At 42.9% G+C, this 17,957-nt stretch overlaps 2 protein-coding genes across 5 annotated transcripts in view; one reads left to right on the top strand and one right to left on the bottom strand.

Moving 5' to 3' along the window:
* Positions 1 to 1,861, bottom strand: part of LOC131682395 (rho GTPase-activating protein gacZ) — a 51,781-nt gene extending 49,920 nt beyond the window's left edge. For 3 of the 4 annotated variants that reach the window (XM_058963851.1, XM_058963843.1, XM_058963835.1), the window contains exon 1: positions 1,157 to 1,861. Coding sequence is in view for 1 of the 4 variants with exons in the window: in XM_058963835.1 (XP_058819818.1) it covers positions 1,157 to 1,243 (87 nt within the window). In the remaining 3 variants the exon portion in view is untranslated. Of the gene's footprint in view, positions 1 to 1,132 lie in introns of all 4 variants that reach the window. The other variant, XM_058963859.1, reaches the window with a different exon arrangement.
* A 13,318-nt stretch (positions 1,862 to 15,179) lies between these two features.
* Positions 15,180 to 17,364, top strand: LOC131682385 (uncharacterized protein F54F2.9). The gene is made up of 4 exons (XM_058963824.1): positions 15,180 to 15,570; positions 15,638 to 15,958; positions 16,014 to 16,240; positions 16,296 to 17,364. The coding sequence occupies exons 1-4, from the start codon at positions 15,418 to 15,420 to the stop codon at positions 17,242 to 17,244; spliced, it is 1,650 nt and encodes a 549-aa protein (XP_058819807.1). The 5' UTR covers positions 15,180 to 15,417; the 3' UTR covers positions 17,245 to 17,364.
* The last annotated feature ends 593 nt before the right edge of the window (positions 17,365 to 17,957 follow it).

Genomic DNA, 17,957 nt, shown 5'->3' with positions numbered 1-17,957 from the left:
CTCTATTGAGCGGATGAGATGAAATATTTTAAGATCATCTGCGAAGGACCGGCGAGGAATCTTCAGCACTAAATACACGTTATTGAAATAAAGCAGAAATAGCAACGGTTCCAAGTAGCTTCCCTGGTCTATTCCTGACGTAGAAGTAAGTATTGGTTCTTGGCAATCTCCAATGGCAACCATTACCTTTCGCTCTGTGAGGTAGGATCGAAGTATCGGCAAAAACAGCCGTTGATTCCAAATTTTGCCATGTTTGTGATTGCTATTTTGAAAATGTTGATAGCTACCAAAAACCTGCTGTCGGTTCTCACGGTAAAGAGGGACAACTCTGTCTGTACTAGGAGGCATGGCGGTGGACTTAGGTAATTCGTAGTTATGCTGGCTAAGCTCGACTCCTTCCAGCAGAAGACAAAAGATTAACCCGTAATAATTTAAGCCTGTTTCTAATGACCCTGCTACTTTGTTTTCCAATCTGTATATTTCACATCTTTACTCTCACTATGGTTCCAAACTTTCGCAACTTTCCTTACTCATTAATATCCAGCTAATTGAATATCGTTAAAAAGTAAAACAGAAAAGGTGACTATATTAGTCGAAATACAAAAGGAAAAAATGCTTCAAACTTCAGGTAAGAAACCGTCGAAGATTTTCTAATTTAGAAACAAGTTCAAATAATGTTCTGACCCGATAAGAGACAACATACATCCTATCAAATTAAAAAACTCTTCTACGACGTAACGTTGCTGGCAACACCGCTTCAATTGGAATGGAATCCTCTTACAATAGCGAAGAGTGCATGATTGAATAACATTAACCACTCAAAATGCAACAAAAAAAACTGAAATCTGATAGGTTCGGAATAGTGTCCTGGTAGCGTTTGATGATGGATGATGAATAAACACATTTATTGACGTCTTCTGTGACGTCTTAGATGATTTTTTTCGCTGCTCTTTGCCTATTATTTCAAGTGATTTGGGAAGGGGCAGCATGTAACATGTAGGTATTCGTCAGTGACACATTTGGGTCTGTATACATAACCCCCGAAGGCAAACACTAGAACAACAACAATGGCAGTAGAAAAAGAAAGAAAAAAAAATCGGATCGAAATCATAAAGAGAAGACATTATTCAACCATAATGATCCCATCGTGGCATACTAGATCGGACAGGGCTGCGATTCCGTAGAACATCAACAACAGTAGGCCACCGCCAGCAGTGGAGGGTGGGCCCCTGCTGGTGATCATCGTGTTTTGACTGATTCCCCGTGCGTTTTTCTTTGTTCTTCCGCGCGCACTCTGTATGCTGGAGCGGAGGAATATCCTTGACCTGCTGCGCCGTCCGAAAGGTCCTGCAGGATGCAGGGTTCTGCTTTGTTTCGACACTTCCGATGCCGTGTTTCTGGTGTTTTATTGCTTTGCTCGATTCATTTGATGCGTTTTAACTTCCTGAATTTTAATTTTTTCCATTACATTTTCACTTATTGGCAAAGGCTCTTGTTACGCACACATTGATAGGGGTGCTGCAAGGCGAACGAAATCGCCTTGGGTCGGGACACTAATCCTTTCGATTTATTTCCATTGTGGCACTTGGGCAGAACTATTTTGCATCATCTTCTTCACCTTTTCGATGTAGGCAATGGTTAGCCCTAAACTATTACACTAGGGAAACGAAACGTACGCACTAATTCGCGAAAATCATCTTTTTTTTTCGACCCGCGGGATAACAAAGAAGGAGAAGATGAAAAAGAAACTCTTCGGGGTGGAAGTTTTCTGTCGCCGTTTCACGTGTTTTTCACTCGGTTATTTGGGTGGAAGTGAATCCTGATGTGTAATGGAGAAAATGACAGGTTTTCGGGTGTAGGGATTGTCCAATACAGACACGTACACGTTCATGCATCCATATATACCCTGTTGAGCAGTTATACCAGTTTGTGGTATAAACATGTGGGATTCTGCGCATGCTTCGATATTTGAAAAAAGGATTTTTTGTTCGTTTGGTTTTTGCTCTCCAGGCGATCTGGAACAGGAGACTCTACATACGAACTTAATTTGTTGTCGTTGGTTTGGGTCGGCTGCGATCGATAACACGATCGAGAAGCTTATGTGTGTGTGTGTGTGGGTAGGTAAAAACGATTTTTTCTATGTTACTTCCTAAGAAGGAAATCAGATTATACCGTTTTGCGCATGGAGTTTTATAAGGTGTTTCGATTTCGTTTCATCAGTGTCTGGCCAAATCGGTCTGCCAGATACTGATGAGACAAAGTGGAAATGAAATTTCATGAAGTTATAGATATTGTGTCCTTGTTTCTTTATGTAGTTTTTATTCGGACCCAGTAAGCTAAAGATGGCAGATTCGATATTTTATTAAAACCTTCCCTTGACTGCACTGTCTTAATAATTTAATAATTTATTATATTTATTTACTTTCAGGCTTACTTTCTTTTACTTTCAGATCACAGCTCTCAATTTGCTTGGTGTCCAGAGTAACGTTGTAATTTCCCTGCCGGATTTGCGAACTAAAGAGCGACAAAGAATTTCAAAGAATTCAATCGATTCTGGGAGCATGAGAATCGCCAGAAGGATGATGTTAATTATGAAGAACTTATCGAATCCCTGATCCAACACGTTCGTATGCGCAAGTCAGCTTCGAGTGATCTACAACATTGTTTACGAGCGAGTCAGCCGTTTACGCAGCAACCTCAGAAACCAAGATGAGTACTGCGTGCCCCAATAAGCACCTGCTACACCAATGCCCGAAGTTTACCAAGCTATCTGTTCCTCAGCGCCGAGAGGTAGTTAGCTAGTAAATTTGTGATGAATTTTTTTTGGTCAAACCATCGAGCACGAATCTGCAAGTCAAAGTTTTCTGGTAGAAACTGTCATTCTAGACGTCATACGTTATTGTACGATTAAGCTGTACCCTCAAAGATGTCTTCGACACCAGCCGTCACAACAGACATTTCTCAACTGCAACCAAATCCATTCATGTCCAAGATGAAGAAAAAGAGAAAGGTGGGAACATTTGGTATTTTTAAGTGTATTAGTTTTAAACTTGCAAAATTAAGCATGAGCGCCGGGCCTCTGGAAGTAAACATAAACATCTTTATTCTTTGGTGCACGACGAAAAGAGAGAAAAAGCCGAGATTCATCTCGGATCTTCCAATTCGAACATTGGAAGGACACTTTTTATCTCGAAACTTAAGGACACCTTATCTCGAAACTACCGATAAAAAGTAATTATAACCGCCCAAACAAAACTTATGGCAACAGTAAAGCCCTCTACGTCATTCAGTGGCATAGTAGCGGGGGGGGGGTGGTTTGGGGACGAAACCCCCCCCCCCAAATATTTTGGAGAATTTTGAAAAAATTCAATATGTTAAACAAATATATGCCTAAAATTTTCAATAAAATTCTCAAAGTTTCATTTGCAAAAGTTATCTTGTGAAAATATTTCCTTGTAGTGAAAATTGGCTGCAGACTCGACACCTACCTGACGGCCCGATGTGGAGGCTAGCTCAACCGCCGAGGACTATAACAAGTAGATCGCGGCGAAGCGAGCAGCTGGGAGCTTATTGGTTCACGAAACGGATATCGGTACTGAGAGAAATTTCGCCACATTCTGTAGTCCTTGACTGACCGCGAACATGGACTGGAGAGTGTGAGAGAAGTATCCCCATAGAGACCATCAGGCGATTCGCTATCGCATCGGCCAATGGAACCCTGCTGCAGCACGAAAACCTTTTTGTTGCGTTACTTCAGCGAACAACGGAATCAAGTACGTTGATGCGGCTGATCTAACAAGAAGGATTGTGACGGCTTGTGACGTTACAATGTCACGAAAACTAGGGCCATGCAGTACACGGCGTGCAGCTTACGGGTTAAATGAGTAGCTCAGTACGCTACACGCTGCTTGTCTTAGATCCGGGCTCAGAGCGTAAGATCGGAGAGTGAGAGTAGCTGTGCTGAGAAATAAACGTCAATCCCTGGGAGACGCGTACTGAGTTGTCATGACGAAGACGAGGGTCCGCGGACACCAGCTGAAATATACCCGGGTAAGCTAAAGATAATCGTTGAGGGTCTCTTCCCGAATCACGATTCAACTACCTGGTCACCGACACCGTACGGCGAAGAAGAAGAAGGTAACACAGCCGAGTGGTAAGTGACTAACAACGAGCTCAAAGAAGCGTCGATGTGACTAAAATCAAAGAAAATCCCCGGTCCGGATGGAATACCAATCGTGGCACTGAAAGCTGCGATCCTGGCATATCCTGACATGTTCAGGATGCTACTTCTGAAGACTTTAGATGATGGTAATCCCCGAAATGAGGAAGGTGCAGAAACTGATGTTGCTGCCAAAGTGTGGGAAGTCACCGAGCCATCCAGCCTCGAATTGATCAATGCCGCAGCGTGGCATAAAAGAATGAGCCAGATCCTGAAAAGCTACTTCCAGAGTAGAGCACTGCTGTACCAGACGAACAAAAGGGCAACAGGCAATGCGAGTCACAGCGGGCGTTCCTCAGGGCTCCATCCTCTGTCCAACACTTTTTTTTTCTTTTTACAATGGAGAAGACCTTTATGTCCTAGCCCAGTACACGTGCTATTGGTAGGGTCCAATCTACCGCACGGGGTGCACTGGGGGCGTGTCGGACTCGAATGGTGACCAGCCATTAATACCGACTAAACTCCATTGGGCTCCGCCATCATTCCTCCCAGGAACTACCTCTCGGTATTACTTCTGGGGGGATGGCTGTACTAAATGTACTCATTCACTCTCGCTCACGCGTTCATACATCCTGTATGAGGCTTACTTGGGTGCTCTCTCAATCGCACTTTGATTCACTCTCAAACACTCCCACATGAGGCTGACTTTTGTGCTCACCTTTTACGTTCCATGCGAGGCTGACTTGTGTGCTCACCTTACTCATTCCTTGCTAGGCTTACTTTTGTGCTCGCCCTACCCATACCATGTGAGGTTGACTTGGGTGCTCACCCTATCACCTGATTCACTCTCAATCGTGCCACTCTATTGTACCTTTGTCACTCCCTCTGGCATCCCATGTGGGACATTTTTCTTAGGCCCCACTTCTGACATACCATGCGAGGCTGACTTTTGTGCTCACCTTTTTCATTCCTTGCTAGGCTGACTTTTGTGCTAGCCTCTACCAACCTGTGAGGCTGACTTTTATGCTCACCCTTAACATGCAGTGTGAGACTGACTTGGGTGCTCACCCTTTCACTCCTTTGCCACGCCATGAGGCATCGATAGCTTAGTTCCAACATACTACGCTACGACCCTCCCGTCTTGGCATGAGGCAGTCCACTTATTGCATTCAAGTCGTCGTTACAGTTCGGTCGCGTTTCCATTTGCGCCGTTTAAAGTTTAACCGTGCGTGTTTTAATTTGTATTGTTTTCATTTATCATTGCTACGTAAGTAAAACATGCCGTGCGCGATTAATAATTGTACAGTGAGTGACGACAAACATGTGTGGTACTGCCATGGATCATGCGGGAAAAAATTCCACGCTGCATGCGTTGGTGCTCAGAGGAATCATGAGCAAAGAATACTAACATACATGCTGCCAATATGCTACGAGTGCCAGAAGCGTCTCGTGATGGAGTTAAATTTCGATAAACTGTACAGACAACAACAAGAAGCCATCAACCTCAACAAGCTAGTTATGGAGTCGAATCACAAACTCACATCCACATTTAGCAACTTCAATGTCCGAGATGGATTTGAATGTATCGAAATGCTCTTAAACGAGTTGAAAGGCGAAATTAAAACAACTGCAGCTAATCATAATAACGCGGTTGCACACATAGCCAAAACCTCGGAGTTGTGGAATGAGCTGGCTGCTTCCAACAAAACTGGCAAAACTGATGTCGTTGCCACAAAAAATCACTTAACATCATTATTCGACATATCGATGAAAGCTACGAAAAACAACATCGCAGCCTATGTCAATGAACTGACCACCGATATGACACGCGAGTTGAAACAAATTTGTTCAGAAATTGAAAAGGTCAGCAGCGTGATAACTGACATGGCTAACAACTGTTCGGCTCAGAATATGAGTTATGTAAACCCAATATTCACGGATGATATTATCGATGAGTTAAAGCAAATTTCTAGTGCAGTAAACTCACTGGAACAAAAGACTGCTGCTTCACCCGCAACAGATTCCTTCCCTAGTTTAGAGGCTGAGATGTCCGTCGAGGCAGCCAGTAACTCAGGCTGGCGTTTCCTTGGCAACTCTAAGGTATGGAAGGCTGATTGGTCCGAATACGACGCACGTAAATTGCGTCGTCTCAATCAACAAAAAGCGGAGGAGAAAGCAAGAATAAAGAAGAAACGGAATAAACAGAGGCCCGCTAATGCACTTGACACCACCCGAAACAGTAATAATAATACTAAGCGTCGCAAGAATCACGGTTACAAGCACCACACAATTTTCGACAAAAATAACGGATGTAATTACAACCACAGCAGATTTGCGTACCACGATAACAAACGCCGTGACATCGACAATCTTCCGTTGGATAGAGAGCTACTGGCTGAGGCAAAGAAACGTTTTTCGAGGCCACCTTCAACTTCGTTCAGACCTACCATTGCATTCCATAGAGGTGATGTTTTAAACCCGTGCCCTACCGACCAACCTAGCACCTCACATCGAACAGCTGCTGCCACACCTATGTACCCCTCCGGAATTGGCGCCTGTCAGTGTTTTTGCCGCTATCGACGCGCTCATTAGAGCAAGATAATAATGAATTGACAAATAATATTGCGATTCAAGATTTAGAAGAGGTAGAGCTAGGTCTAATTAATTCCCATTCAACTAACACTTCTCCTAGAGAATCTCAGTCAAGAACAGAAATCTTGGTCTATTGCCAAAACTTTAACCGCATGAAAAGTGCAGCTAAGATGAATGTGATTCAAAACAAAATATTAGGTTGTCATTATTCCGTAATTTTAGCAACTGAGACTAGTTGGGACGAAACAGTGAGAAGTGAAGAAGTTTTCGGGAGCAATTACAATGTATTTAGGGATGACCGTGATTGTCATGTATCTGGTAAGAAGTCAGGAGGGGGCGCTTTGATTGCGATTTCAGCAAAACTAAATGCAGAAGTTATCAAAACTATAAAATCAAAAGAATTCGAGCATGTGTGGGTGAAAGTACATGTTAAAGACGAAACTCACGTTTTCGCTTCGGTGTATTTTCCTCCAAATTTTGCTCGAAAAACGACTTACGAAAAGTTTTATCATGCTGCTGAATGCATTATTAATAGTCTTTCCCCGCACGTAAAAGTTCACATATATGGCGATTTCAATCAACGCGGTATTGATTTCATACCAGATGCTGATAATGAGAGCATCCTACTTCCTGTTGTAGGAGAAAATGAAACTTTGCAGTTCATTTGCGATAAATCTGCCAGTTTAGGACTTAATCAAATAAATCACATAAGAAATCAGCGACATTGCTATTTAGATTTATTAATGACGAATATAGACGAAGACTTCTGTGTAACGGAATCACTTACTCCCTTATGGAAGAATGAAGCTTATCATACAGCCATTGAGTTTTCTATATTCTTGCATGTTAACGACAGACCTGGTGATAGTGAATTTGAGGAGGTATTTGATTACGAGTCCGCTAACTATGAAAGCTTGAGGCAAAAAATTAATGCTATAAACTGGCAAATGATTTTAAGAAATGAAGAAAATGTTGAAGCTGCCGTAGACATATTCTACAAAATATTATTTGAAGTCATTCACGAAGATATACCATTGAAAAGAAGAAGGCGTCACTATAACTCAAAACATCCCATCTGGTTTAATAGAGAAATCAAAAATTTAAAAAATCGTAAGCAGAAAGCACACAAAATCTACAAAAAATACAACAGCGAAGATAACTTAACAAATTATTTAAATCTATGCGATCAATTGAACCTTGCCATTGATATCGCGTTTGAAGAGTACAATGCAAGAACAGAACGCAATATAAAAACTTGCCCAAAAAACTTCTTTAATTACGTAAAAACTAAAATAAAATCGGATTATTTCCCAACAGAAATGCATCTTGATGGAAAGGTAGGCGATAACTCAGAGGAAATCTGCAATCTTTTTGCAACATTCTTCCAGGAAGTTTACACTACATTTTCAGAGAAGGATCGAGAGCGTGAATACTTTTCATTCCTCCCAGAACTTTCGAGAGATATTAACATTAAACAGATAAAAGTACATACAATCATGGATGCCTTAAAAAACTTGGATAGCTCTAAAAGCCCTGGACCTGATGGCGTTCCACCGGTGTTTTTAAAAACTGTCAATAGAACTAACCGCTCCTTTATTTTGGCTTTTTAACATGTCTCTAGAATCAGGTTGTTTTCCTAAAACATGGAAAAGCTCTTTCCTAGTTCCAATTTTTAAAAATGGTAAAAAATCCGATGTGCGTAACTATCGTGGAATAGCTATCATCTCGTGCATTCCCAAGATTTTCGAGGCGATTGTTAATGAAAATTTATTCCACCAAATCAAGAACAGAATTACCCATGTGCAACATGGTTTTTTCAAAGGGCGTTCTACAAGTACAAATCTACTCGAATTCATTAACTACACATTAACAGCAATGGATAACGGAAACCACGTTGAAGCTCTTTATACAGATTTTAGCAAAGCATTTGATCGCATCGACATACCCATGCTACTTTTTAAATTAGAAAAAATGGGGTTTGAGCCAGGACTTCTTACATGGGTACAATCATATCTTACAAATCGTGAACAAGCTGTTAGATTTAAAGGGATAAAATCAATCCCAATTCAAGTTACATCAGGAGTCCCTCAAGGGTCTCATTTGGGCCCGCTATTCTTTATTTTATTTGTTAACGACATTTCCTTCATTCTAAAAAATGTAAAAGTTCTTATATATGCTGATGATATGAAACTATTTCTAGAAATAAGAAATGGTGAAGACTTTCAGACATTTCAAAACGAAGTAAATATATTTTATACATGGTGTAATAAAAGCCTGCTGAAATTGAATGTAAAAAAATGTAATTCCATAACATTGAGTAGAAAGAATAATATACAGAACAATAGAATCTTATTGGGAAATCAACAAGTAGAAAAGTGTGACAGAATAAGAGATCTAGGAGTTATTATAGATTCCAAAATAACATTCATAGATCATTATAACACAATAATTAACAAAGCAAACAGCACACTAGGTTTTATTAAACGCTTCAGCTATAATTTCCAAGATCCCTACACAATAAAGACATTATATGTAGCCTATGTGCGTTCAACACTAGAATATTGTAGTATAGTTTGGTCGCCTTTTTCAGCAACGCATGCAAACCGGATAGAATCAGTACAAAAGCAGTTTTTGATGTTCGCTCTTCGTAAACTAGGTTGGACTGGACTACATTTGCCATCTTATGAAGCACGGTGCATGCTAATTGACATTCAAACCTTGAAAGATCGTCGTGAATTTTCTATGGTATCATTTGTAAACGACATTGTATCACATCGTATTGATTCAATCGAACTTTTATCGAAACTAAATTTTTATGCTCCTTCTCGACAACTACGTAACCGCAGCATCTTTTGTACAATTCGCCATCGCACTAATTATGCCAAGTTTGGCCCTTTAAACCAAATGATGAATATTTACAACAAACATTGCGAAAGCATTGACTTCACTATGTCGAAAACAAAACTTAAGCAGCAGTTTAAAGTAAACCAAAATTTCAACTAGTGTTAAGTTAGTTTAATAATTATTGTAAGAAACCGGTCTACATCTGATTGACGACTTGAAATAAATAAATATACGCCTATACACTCACTCTTCTGTCTTGCTTCGGGGTGGCTGGGTTTACCCCTTACGCGGTTGCCATTCGCTGCGCCAACCTGTCTCGGCATGAACAGACCATTCACTCTCTTATTTTGCGCTTGGCCTTTTTCGCTCCAGCTAACCAATCACTAGTTAGCCGTGCCCGTCGTCTGTTGCTCGGTTCGCCAGATTACCTGTAGCCTACTGACAATCTGGATGGTAGCAGCCGAGACTGCGTTCCACTTCTCCACCGATTGACACATCCGCTGAATAAGGGTATCAGGGGTTGTGTCCCAGCCACAGACGTCAAGCATTGCTCTTCTTTCGACGTCGAACCGATGACATACGAACAGTATGTGTTCGGCAGTTTCATCTACACCTGGGCAGTCCAGGCAGACTGGGACCTCCGCGTGCCCGAACCTGTGGAGGTACTGACGGAAACAGCCATGGCCTGACAGGAATTGTGTCAGGTGGAAGTGAACTTCCCCATGGGGTCTTCCCATCCAGCTCGATATGCTAGGTATCAGCCGGTGAGTCCACCTACCTTTCGAGGAGTTGTCCCACTCACGCTGCCATCTCGCGACCGAGGTCGCCCTGGTGCGCTCGCGGGCTCCCCTATTTCCACGTAGCTCAAAGCACTCCTCATCTTCCCGAATGACCAGCCCGACTGGCATCATGCTCGCTATCACGCAGGATGCATCGTGTGATACCGTGCGGTAGGCAGATATCACTCTGAGGCACATCACGCGGTAGGTGCTCTCCAGTTTCTGTAGGTAACTGGTTACCCTCAGTGCTCTTGACCATGACGGGCCGCCGTACCTGAGGATAGATACGGCAACGCCTGCCAGTAACCTACGTCTACTGGCGCACACCTTTGAGCTGTTGGACATCATTCTCGATAGTGCCGCAACAGCAGTCGACGCTCTCTTGCACGTATAGTCGACATGGCTGCCGAAGGTCAGCTTGTCGTCTATAATGACTCCGAGAGACTTCAGACTTCGCAACACTTTGGAATGGGATGTACGATGGGGTCTTAACACTGCGGCTTCCCAGGAAAGTGAAAATTGTTGGTTTCGTGGACGATGTGTCACTAACGGTGAGACACTTGAAGAAATGGAGGTATCGGTGACGGAGACAATGAAACCGCGAAAAGCTGAACAGGACGCTTCGACTGCTGGTCGTACGAGTTGCGATTGCGTACCTGAGGCAGTATGCCTTGTCGCCGAGATGATCACCATCTGCATTACCCTGACGGAGGATATCAAGTGCTACAAACAATAGAATGCCAGAAACGTGAGGAAGATAATGAGAATCGATTCGATGGTGACGTGGTAGCAGGAATGGGACAATACGGAGAAAGGAAAGTGGACCTACCGGCTCATCCGAACCTGTCGGCGTGGGTCAATAGAAAGTACGGAGAGATGACCTTCCACATGAAACAGCTTCTACCGAGCCACGGCTGCTTAAGGAGTATCTTCATCGGTGTGGGTACGCAACGTCATTACTGTGCTTGGAGTGTGCGATTGTCAAGGCGTCTTTGAATGTCCGAAGTTTGAAGTCTTTGAATGTCCGAGGAGAGTCTTTGAATGTCCGAGGTTTGAAGTAACGTGCAGGGAGCTACTTAAAACGGGAGGACCGGACATCAACCCGGATAATGTAGCCTACAGAATGACAAGCGACGTAAAGACGTGGAACGCAGTAAACAGAGATATGATGTAGATCAGTGATTCTCAACCGGGGGTCCGCGGACCCCTAGGGGCCACGAAGTTATTGCTGGAAGTCCGCGAAGAAAAACATATTTTCCCAGTGCATATTGAAATTTCAAATCGAAAATAACATTGATAGCATACAAAATTGATGTTTATCTATGGGGGTCCGCAGCAACCCAGTGTGATATCTAAGGTGATGTAGATCATGATCGTCTTACAACGGAATGGACATCGAACAACGGTTTCGGGAGAGCAATCACCGCCAGGGATCTCGCCGCAGGAATAAGCTAGATTCACCGCCGAGGACTAGTCGAATAGACTGCAACAGAGCAGCGAGTATGACTCGTCGAAACGCCAGCGAACCGGACGTCACGCTCCATGCGGATTCGTCAGACTGACCAAGGCACCCCACCGGTTGTTCCGATAGAAAAATAGCGAAAACCAAAGAAGAATCGATATTGGGAGAACTTCGCCAGGGAACTCTTTGTTAGCGTAAGCTAGATTCACCGCTAGGGACTAGACTGAGTAGACAGCGACGAGACACCACTAGTCGCGGGTCATCGGCGCACCACTGCACCGGACACCCTGCTTCACCAGAATCGCCGAACTGACCTCGGCACCTAGCTGATTAGCTCGATCTCGGGAGAACTTCTCTCGCCGGGGAATTCTCTGTCGGAGTAGGTCAGGTCCATCGTCGGGGACCAGACCGAGTTGTTCGCGAACAAGTCGAGGACTGAATGGACCATCAAGGAAGTAGTGCTAAATGGCCCAAGAAGAGAACTAAATGGTTTAAAAGAGTTGCGGTGCTAAATGGCACCGGTTACGGAGCCAAAGGGCTCAAGAAGTTGTAGTACTGAAACCAAATAAGAATCGGTATCGGGAGAATTTCTTTCGTCTGGGACCTCTCCGTCAGCTTACAGTCAGATTCACCGCCGGGAACGAGACTGCGTAGACCGTGACGATACACCACCAGTCGCGCCGGGGCTCCAGCAAACCCCTACTTTACCGGAATCGCCGAACTGGCAGCACCTGGCTGGTTGGCTCGAACTTCTCTCGCCGGGGACCTTTTCGTCGGAGTAGGCTAGATCTATCGTCGGGGACTAGACCGAGTAGTACGCGAACCAGTCGGAAGCTCAACGAGGAAGTGGTACTGAATGGCACAAGGGAACTGAAGGGCTCAGTAAATTAGACAGTCTGAAGTTTGCCGCCCAGATTGTCCTCGTAGGGGAAGAGCATTAATTCTATACCAACAACCAGCTTTCCTACCTTGACCACCCAAACCCGTTCCCTGAGTTGGTTTTTGAACATTTTTGCATATATATATATACAAAAAAAATTTCATATCCCCCCCCCCCCCCCCAAAATTTTCTTACTATGCCACTGTGGTAATCAACCATTCTTCCCACTAAATGTTGGTTAATTCTTTCCCTACATCTGCCGTGTAGCAAACTGCTCTTGTACATAGCATTTGGTTCGGTAAAAAGGAAAAAAGGTGGCGGAGCATATTTTAGAGGGCTCGGTGCGGTAGTATGTGGTAGTTCTAAGCGACGCGAATGTTTTGAGATTACGGATACTTTCGGGTTAGCAGAATAATCCTTCGCTAAGACAGGTCATCGGGAACATCTTCGCGGTCTGAATCGACGAATTCGTCATAGGGTACTCTCCCGTGTTCTGTTTAGCAAAATGCGCCCGTTAGCTTACGGCACCACATGGTCGAAGTTTTAACAAAATCACTTTCATTTTTGAGGGGGCTTCCTATTTTGTGGTTTTTATTTTGATGTTTTTTACTTGCCTAAAACTCGAAAAACGTATGATTAGGGATCAAAAGCTAAATGTCAAAACTAACTTTGAGGAGAAATTTCGGAACGGTTATTACCCAAGCACGGTGAATAGCAGTCAGTGAAAGAAAAACATTTTTCTCTTTGATTTGCTATCAACGGCTGTGCTGGGAGATTAACGGTTCGTCCGGAAGTTTCCCCCAAAGTGAATTGTGACAGTTGGTTTTTGAGCCCTAATCATACGTTTGTCGAGAAATGTTTAAATATTGATTGATTAATATCTGAAGGGTTGGTAGAAAAAACTACGAACTCGTTTAAAAATAAATTTCCTAAGTAAAGTCACTCTGCAGTTTTTTATTTGTGTTGATTTGACCGTAACGCTAGCGCTTACTATTTTTATCCATTGATATTTTTTTTAAATTGTGGTGTCATAATCATATTTTATAGCGAACATAGTAAGATTGTTGGAATAATAAAAAAATATACATCTTATCGTCGTTATTATATCAAAAACTGTGTTGTTTGGCAAGGATTGCTGCGCCGCATTTGGAATTTGAAAAATCAAATAAAATTTTATTTTAGTTCCTCGAGTCTATTAGAAACATAAACGCAAAACGAAATTTTATTATATTATCAATTCGTTTCCGTCTGACTAAATGTCGTTTTTCATTGAAAAACACCGTGGCAGTGGATTGCACTGGTTTTGCACTTTCTAGCAGAAGTGGGAATGAAACACGTCTAGTGGCCTGCGCTTCTGCTAGAAAATGCAACACCAGTGCAATCCACCGCCCCGAGGTTTTTCAATGAAAACCCCCATAAGTTAAGAAAATGACCCTGTGACGTGCTTACGAGGAAATAATATCTTAAATAACGAACATAAATAATTTTGCAAAACGTTTGATTTTTCTCGATTTACCTTGTTTCGTTTATTGGCCCTTTTCAAAAAATGAAATGCGAATAGTTTTCTTGAGTGAACTGTAACTCAAAAAGCTCTTGAAAGTTTTCTGTTGAAAACTGCTCGAAAGCTTGGTCATCTCATCTTGCTCTTGCTTCTTTCGGAGAGGCGTAATTTTCAATCGAGTACAGAACGCACGTTCTTTTTTAAAACTGCAGCCATTGCGCCGAAAAGTATACGTATTCGATCAGTTCACAGTCTATAGAGAACAGTTGCGCAAAGAGTGAAGTCAAAAAAAGCCTACCTATCAGCCCCCTGCTAGGTAGCCATTTTGTCCTAGCCAACATCTGCCTTTGTTCATATCAAAACAACCCAATGCTATTGCACTGGCGACATGGGCCTAGATGCGGCTAGGCCCACATATGTTGACTACTGTCAAAGTCTGTATATCTCCATAGAGGATGACAGGAGTGACACCCTCCTGCTACCTATCGAGCACAATTGGAATACATCTCTGATACCTCTGCAGCAAAGTTGGATTCTAATTTTGCTCGATAGGTAAACTTTTTTCGGCTTCACTTTCTACACACTCTGCGTACCTTTATACTAGGGCCTTTAGATCAGTTCTTGAGCGTTTTTTCAAAACGTCATATCTGCAATGAGTTACTCTCTGTTTATACATTCTCTTTCGATTTTTACGGCGTCACTGTAACGCTTTTCACTTATTTTACAGTACAGATCGAAAGACGGTGGTTTTAACTAGCATATTATGCAAAGAGCTGAGGGATAAATTTTAAAGTGACCGAATTATTAACAGAAGAGAAAGTAAACAAAGAGAGTAACTCATTGCAGATATGACGTTTTGAAAAAACGCTCAAGAGTTCAGCTCTCTTTGTCGAAGAAGTGGGAGAAGACAGAATCTCTTCTCTGACACTCATTTTGTGTGAGTGACCTGAGTGACACATAAACAAACGAACGTCACTTTGACAGCTCGGTTCTGCTGGCAAACGTCCACGTCCTGTTTCGGTCGGTCTGGAATTTGCAGCTCTAGTTCGGAAAACATTTTTTTCTAGTTACAATTCCATGTTTGAAACCATTTCCTGAATCAATCATGACAATTTAGGCTATAGTGCTTATGTTCTGTTAGTTTGTGCGCTGTAGTGAAATAGACAACGCGCGTAGAAGCTTCAAAATAGCAAGGGGAAAATGGAAGCACGCAATTTAGCGATATTGGTGCTGATCGGAACCATATTCCTTCGCTGCATTTCAGCACACGGCTGGGGCGCAGATGATATGGAGGTTTTTGATGTCGTCGAAGAAGTAAACGAGAATTTCTATGCGCTGATGCAGATAAATCAGGTACGGTGTCTGATCTCGTGTCATATTTTCAATCGAATTCGTTATCAAATTGCCAATTTCATTCCAGACCGCAACCAGCCAGGAGATCAAACGAGCATTTCGAACACTTTCGGTGGTACTACACCCGGATAAGAACGACGCCGAGGATGCGAATATCAAGTTCCGAAATTTGGTTTCCGTCTACGAAGTTCTGAAAGATCCGGGAAAAAGAGAAAAATACGACCGAGTACTGAAGGAGGGACTGCCGAACTGGAAATCGGCTTTGTATTACTATCGACGGGTGCGGAAGGTTGGACTGGCCGAGGGTGCGGCCATCTTGTTGATCGTTGCCACCGTAATGCAGTATTTCATAGCATGGGCGGCTTACGCGGAGAAAAAATACACTGCCGTAAGTTACGGAGCGGGGAGAAGTCAGCAGAAACTAACACTGCGTTTCATTTCAGGAACAAATTCTTGGAAGCAGACTGAAAAAATTGCAGAAAAAGCACAAAACAAATGTTGATATCGATATGATATTGAGAGAAATTCCGACGCCAAGCATTTGGAACCTGCTGCCCTTCCAGATCCCGTTGTGCATTTGGCGAACCGTGACTGGGACGCCGGGAGCAGTGAAATCAGCCGTCCATTTTTACGCCGAGCAGAAGCGGCTTGAAGAGGAACGGAAGTTGAGGTGAGTATTGTGTTTTTCAAACTTTTCTAGTGAAAAGTACTCATGTTTATTACAGAGAAAAAGAGGAGGAAGAACTGCAACGCAAGCTGGAAGAGGAACGTGCGCGTTTGAAGGAAAATCGAACAATGCGCCGGAGAAACAAGAAATTTGTTGCACCGGAAAAGACGGACGAGGAGCTGGCCGGTTACAGCCAAAGCATAATCAAACAAACCGAAAAGCAGAAGCAACCGGAGGACACTGCAAGCGATCGCCCTGGAGCTAAGCCCGCGGTCAGCGGTGGACTATGGACCGAGGATGATCTGGTCGAGCTGGTTCGGCTGGTGAAAAAGTACCCCGGCGGTACGACCGACCGGTGGGAGATTATAGCGGAGATGATGGGTCGGTCGGTAACGGAGGTGACCTATATGGCAGCGAAAATGAAGGAAGGCGGATATAAGGTTGCCGGGCAGACGGAAAGTGTGGCGGAGACCATCGTTCAGGAAGCTAGCAAACAGAAGGTGAAGACTAAAAAGACTGACGCGGGAACGGATGGAGGAGCCGAAGCGACTGCGAACTGGAGTCAGAGCCAGCAGGCGGCACTAGAGACGGCCATTCAGAAGTATCCCAAGAGTGCATCCGTGGATCGGTGGCAGAAAATTGCCAACTGTGTTCCCGGTAAGACAAAGGAGGAATGTATGACCCGGTACAAGTACCTGGTGGAACTGGTTAAGAAACAGAAGGAAAGGGAGAAGGAATCGGTAGAGACGCCGCTGGAAGAATGTTCAGTTGAAGAGCGGGGGATTGAAGTTGAGAACGATGCTGAACTGAAGTCCAAATCTAAAAATAACAGGAAACAGGAGTCGGAGGAAAACGCGCTAGAAAGAAATGAGGTGGAAAATGGATCAGCTGAGAATGGCAAAACAACCGGAGGGAAAGCGAAAAACAAACGTCGGGAACGGAAAAAAGCTATTGAATATTACAACTACGAGGATTCCCAGGGTGAAAGCGATCCAGGAGAAATTTAAGCTGAAACGATTTGGGATGACAAGTGGTTTGCAGCTGAATGTTCAAATTATTATATGTGTCGGAAATGCAATTGAATGAATTCGTATTAAAGAATGCACAAAAATAACTTGGTTACTGTTACTGTTCAAAAGCGCAAAATCCTTTTTTCCCTCATGAATTTGCGTTTGGATTTCAGCCCATCAATATCTGACTGACTCTTTAATAGACACCACACCGCAGACCTAAAGAGACTAGATCTTGGCCAAAAACCAAAATAATTTTTTTCGATTTTTTTGTTTTTTTTACATGCCTACTGTATAACGTGGCAAAATTATGAGTATATAAATTGTTAAAGAATTTTTGCATGTATGCCCAATGGTGATATTTTAAGGGATGTTCTAATCGTTTTCGTAATATATTCAGCAAAATCGCTTTCTAGTGATGATGACTGTATTAAATAAGACAACATTATTACAAACGTAGTTCAACACAGCCGTTTGTTTAACTTCGGCTTAAAACTAACTAAAAAAGTAGACTTGCTGTGTATTGCACCAACTTTAAAAAATATCTTTTTTAAACATTTTATTCCAAGATTTCAGCTATAAAAAAAATATTCGAACTCTTCCGATCTTGTCCGATCCACCAATCCCTAGCAATTTGAAAATTTTGAAATTTTTGCTAATTTGAGGTACACCGAAATGCCGAAGGGCCAAATATTATGTTTGCCAAAATG

Source organism: Topomyia yanbarensis, chromosome 1 (genome assembly GCF_030247195.1).
Source record: "Topomyia yanbarensis strain Yona2022 chromosome 1, ASM3024719v1, whole genome shotgun sequence".
Classification (NCBI taxonomy): domain Eukaryota; kingdom Metazoa; phylum Arthropoda; class Insecta; order Diptera; family Culicidae; genus Topomyia; species Topomyia yanbarensis.
This window is presented reverse-complemented; position numbering and strand designations above follow the sequence as displayed.

Coding starts and splice junctions, on each gene's coding strand:
- LOC131682385 (XM_058963824.1), top strand. CDS start 15,418: ATGGAAGCACGCAATTTAGCGATATTGGTGCTGATCGGAACCATATTC. Junction 15,571..15,637: donor CGCTGATGCAGATAAATCAG/GTACGGTGTCTG, acceptor ATTTCATTCCAG/ACCGCAACCAGCCAGGAGAT. Junction 16,241..16,295: donor GAAGAGGAACGGAAGTTGAG/GTGAGTATTGTG, acceptor TGTTTATTACAG/AGAAAAAGAGGAGGAAGAAC.